Raw genomic sequence first — 3,469 nt, forward strand, 5'->3', positions numbered from 1 at the left:
GTTGTTTAATGCAAGAATGAGATTCTTTAAATATGTCTTCTCTATGTCCTGTGAGGTGAACTCCGTGGATAGGATTGCTCTGATACTGTAAAAGCAGATAAGCTATAACTTTGACTTTTATGCAGGTCAGATTTAATTATACTGGTGATAAGAAAAAAATTGTTCTGTTTCCAGAATAGATTCACATACATTCTAATCACAATGAGGATTATACTACTAGTCTATAACCAAAACTCTCAAAGAAAGATTTATTTAAAAACACACAGTGATCGGTGGTGTTAGAAAATTAAATCATTCAAAAAGGATCAAAGCCATTCCATTTTGAGTTAAATATCACATATATATCCATTTTTAGCTCTTATTCTTGGCCAGCCTGTGATAGGTGTGGTCAGTGTGTGTCCTTATATTTATGTGAGGGTAGGGGTGGTGAGGGGGCGAGAGAGAAAGAGCTGTCTGCCTGCTCTGTGTGTGCCCTAATACCATATAATGTCTCTTTCATTGAGGGGATAAACTGACAACAAAGCTACCTCAATGGAAACTTAATTAATCTATTAGCTATGCTCCGCTCCTTGTCTTAAACCCCGAGGGGCCAGAGACGCTCGGCCAGTCTGGAAGGCCAGTAGCCACAAGTAGTGCAACTCCTTCTCTACAAAGACCTCGCTCTTCACTCTCAGTGGGATAAGAAAGAGAAGAGTCAGAAGGTCTTAAAGGATTGTGACACCAGTGACCCTCCCTCCCTCTACCTGCTGGTTCACTCCAGGGTCACCATAACACGGGTAAAAGAAAGCTTCAGTATACAATGTTCATGACAGGAAAATGAAAAGTTATTCACTGATTAATGCTCGCCTGTGAACATATCCAACCATGTATGTAGATGCTAAAAGCTCTCAGTGGTTATTTGTCTTCTGACTTGCAATACAGGAAATTTAGAGATATTTGGTGTTGCTTTATCACATGGGTGTCCCCAGGAGGCCACTCAACAAAAAACTGAGGTCGAGAGCTGCAAGAAATTCCTGAGCCAGCAGCAAACCCTATACTAGTTATATTATAGAGGCGTTTACTGTCCTTTTGAAAATTCAATTTGTGTCTGTCGCAACTGTCAGACAACTATGAACAGAACATAGAAGAGCTCACAGCTCCAGAAATGATATGTATACTTAACACAACAAAAGTCTTGTTTAACTGTTTCACTTCTATGTTCACTTTTTCTACATTGTGGGTGAAAAATGTGGTTTGGTGATAACAATAAAATTGATAAAAACAGAGAGAAAATCCCAACAATCAGACGACCCCTAAGAGCAAGCACTAGGCAACAGTGGGGATGAAAACCTCCGGCAGGGCCAACTATCTCACATGACTGGCTGGGGTGAGTGGTGGGAGAAAGGATAAAAGATATAATGCTAAAATGTTGATGAAAACAAACACAAAAAAACATATAGGTTGCTGTAGTTGCTTCTGCTGTTCACACTACCCTTTGCAAGATGCTCAGGGCACATTTAGCTAATGCTAAACTGAGGCTTCAGCAATCTGAAATGGACTAATACTGGTGTATTCTTCAAAGCTTTGGCTTTTTGCCTTAGCAGTTTTTCTTTACCATACTGTGTGATGGTACCACAAACAGAAGGCACAATGAGTGGAAAGTACTCATTTCATTTGTTTAACTCAGACTGCTCACACATTAGCTTTAGCAAAACTCTATAACCCATCTTTTTCCACATGACATAGAAACATAATTTTTGATTCACTTCTTTTACATTACAACCACATAAGGAGCAATTCAAACCTAAAAAATACTGAGTGCCATAGAACGCAGTGGAAAAAGTGGGGAGATTGCGGTAGTAGATGGGTTTATTGGTCTTTTTCCCACCACATCCACAAAATGTTTTGATTTAATGGCATACAGGACTGGATTGTAAGGCATGCTCATTTATGGGTGAAACAGAGGCACTTTGGTAGAATCCCTACACCTTGTAAAAGAGAGTAATAGCCCTAATACGCCACAGTACCTCACCTTACAGTCACCAGTTGACTGGCGTGTGGCACTCTTCTCAACTCCCCTAAAAACTCAGTCTGACACAAGGTCAGGCCAGGGGTTAAATGGCTGTGTTGGCTCTTGCAAAGCCCCCAAAATGGCTCATTGTCCAGAGGCCAGAAGGGTAGAGGGCACTCAGTGAGGGGCGAAGCAAGGGGAGGGCCACGCTAACCTCCCCCAAGCCATAGGAGTCCTCGATGTGACCCATACAAGAAGCCGCCACCGCGTTTCATCTTTTGTACTGTGTAATTTGAAAAGGTCAGGAAGATAAGCAGAAAGTTGACCACTGTTTTAAGTGCTGGTGGTCCTCCTTGTATAGGAGTGTCAATATGTGCAGAGGCCAGTGACATTGAAGGACTTGTGAAAATAGATGGACGTTGTCTTTAGGCTCACTACGCCCTATGTATCAGACATAACAAGAGGATAGCTAACATTCCTCACTGCTTGATGGCGGTATCTCTGACAGGTTCAGCAGTACACGACAAAAAAAGTGTAATATAACCTCTGGTGCATTGGTTTTGGGTTATTTTTGTTGTTTTGCCCTGTTCTTTATTATTCCCTTTTACTATTTGATTCTTCTTTTCTTTTCAACCTGTTCTCGGTTTGACCTCATGCCTTCATCCTATCTCTTTATATCTTAAGTACTCTCAGTCAAACATAACTTGATTTTTATGCATACAGTAGAAGAGACGAGAATTCTGCAGAACAGTATTCGTTTTCTATTACCATAACCAATTTTTTTTTATTATTTGAAGCTGAACATTTCGCACCTCTTCCCCATGATCTGCTTTCAAGCTTCTTCAGAAATCTGCAGCTTACCTGCAATATTTTAGTTTACAAATACAGATCATATAAGATGAGTGTGAGTATGAAATCTGACAATATGGAAATTGTGTAAACTGAGTTCACAATAAGCACTTGTATCTGCAGATTGTTTTCTCTTCCACAATGTGGATAACTTAAGAAAGTGTTAGCAGTAACTTCTGGGGTCAAACACACATCCAACCACCGGCAAAACCTGCAGCTATCCACACTAAACACATAGCACACTGCAAGCACATTGACACAGGCAGCCTGTCTCTTACCTGTGCTCCCTGCTGTGATGCTGCTGTAAATTCTGAGTCTGCTGAAGCTGAGCCTGGCAGAAAGTTAGGAAGCAGTCTGAGGCCGAGCTGACCTGCTGAACAGCTGGAGGCAAGAAAAAGGAATCTGTCTCCTGGCTATCAATGACTCTAAGGCCAGGCACTGATTTCTGTAGTGTGGATCTGAAAAGGAAAGTAAAATCAGCAAAACCTGAGCTGTGCAGAAGTGATTTTACTAATATTTTTAAATGCATCATTTATACCATTTTACAGTTTTTCTCAGTTGCTTTGGTGCATTTCTCACAACAGAATTAAACTTTGCACAATAGTTAGTTCAACCTCCACAACATGTAGT

The 3,469-nt window shown here is 40.8% G+C and overlaps 1 protein-coding gene across 1 annotated transcript in view; it reads right to left on the minus strand.

Moving 5' to 3' along the window:
- Window positions 1–3,469, minus strand: part of lrriq1 (leucine-rich repeats and IQ motif containing 1) — a 34,027-nt gene that overhangs the window by 20,808 nt on the left and 9,750 nt on the right. Inside the window, exon 8 of the mRNA XM_005935610.3 lies at window positions 3,118–3,297. Coding sequence (XP_005935672.2) covers window positions 3,118–3,297 — 180 coding nt within the window. The remainder of the gene's footprint in view (window positions 1–3,117; window positions 3,298–3,469) is intronic.

Source organism: Haplochromis burtoni, unplaced genomic scaffold (assembly GCF_018398535.1).
Source record: "Haplochromis burtoni strain Fernald_Lab_line unplaced genomic scaffold, NCSU_Asbu1 Contig_197, whole genome shotgun sequence".
NCBI lineage: Eukaryota > Metazoa > Chordata > Actinopteri > Cichliformes > Cichlidae > Haplochromis > Haplochromis burtoni.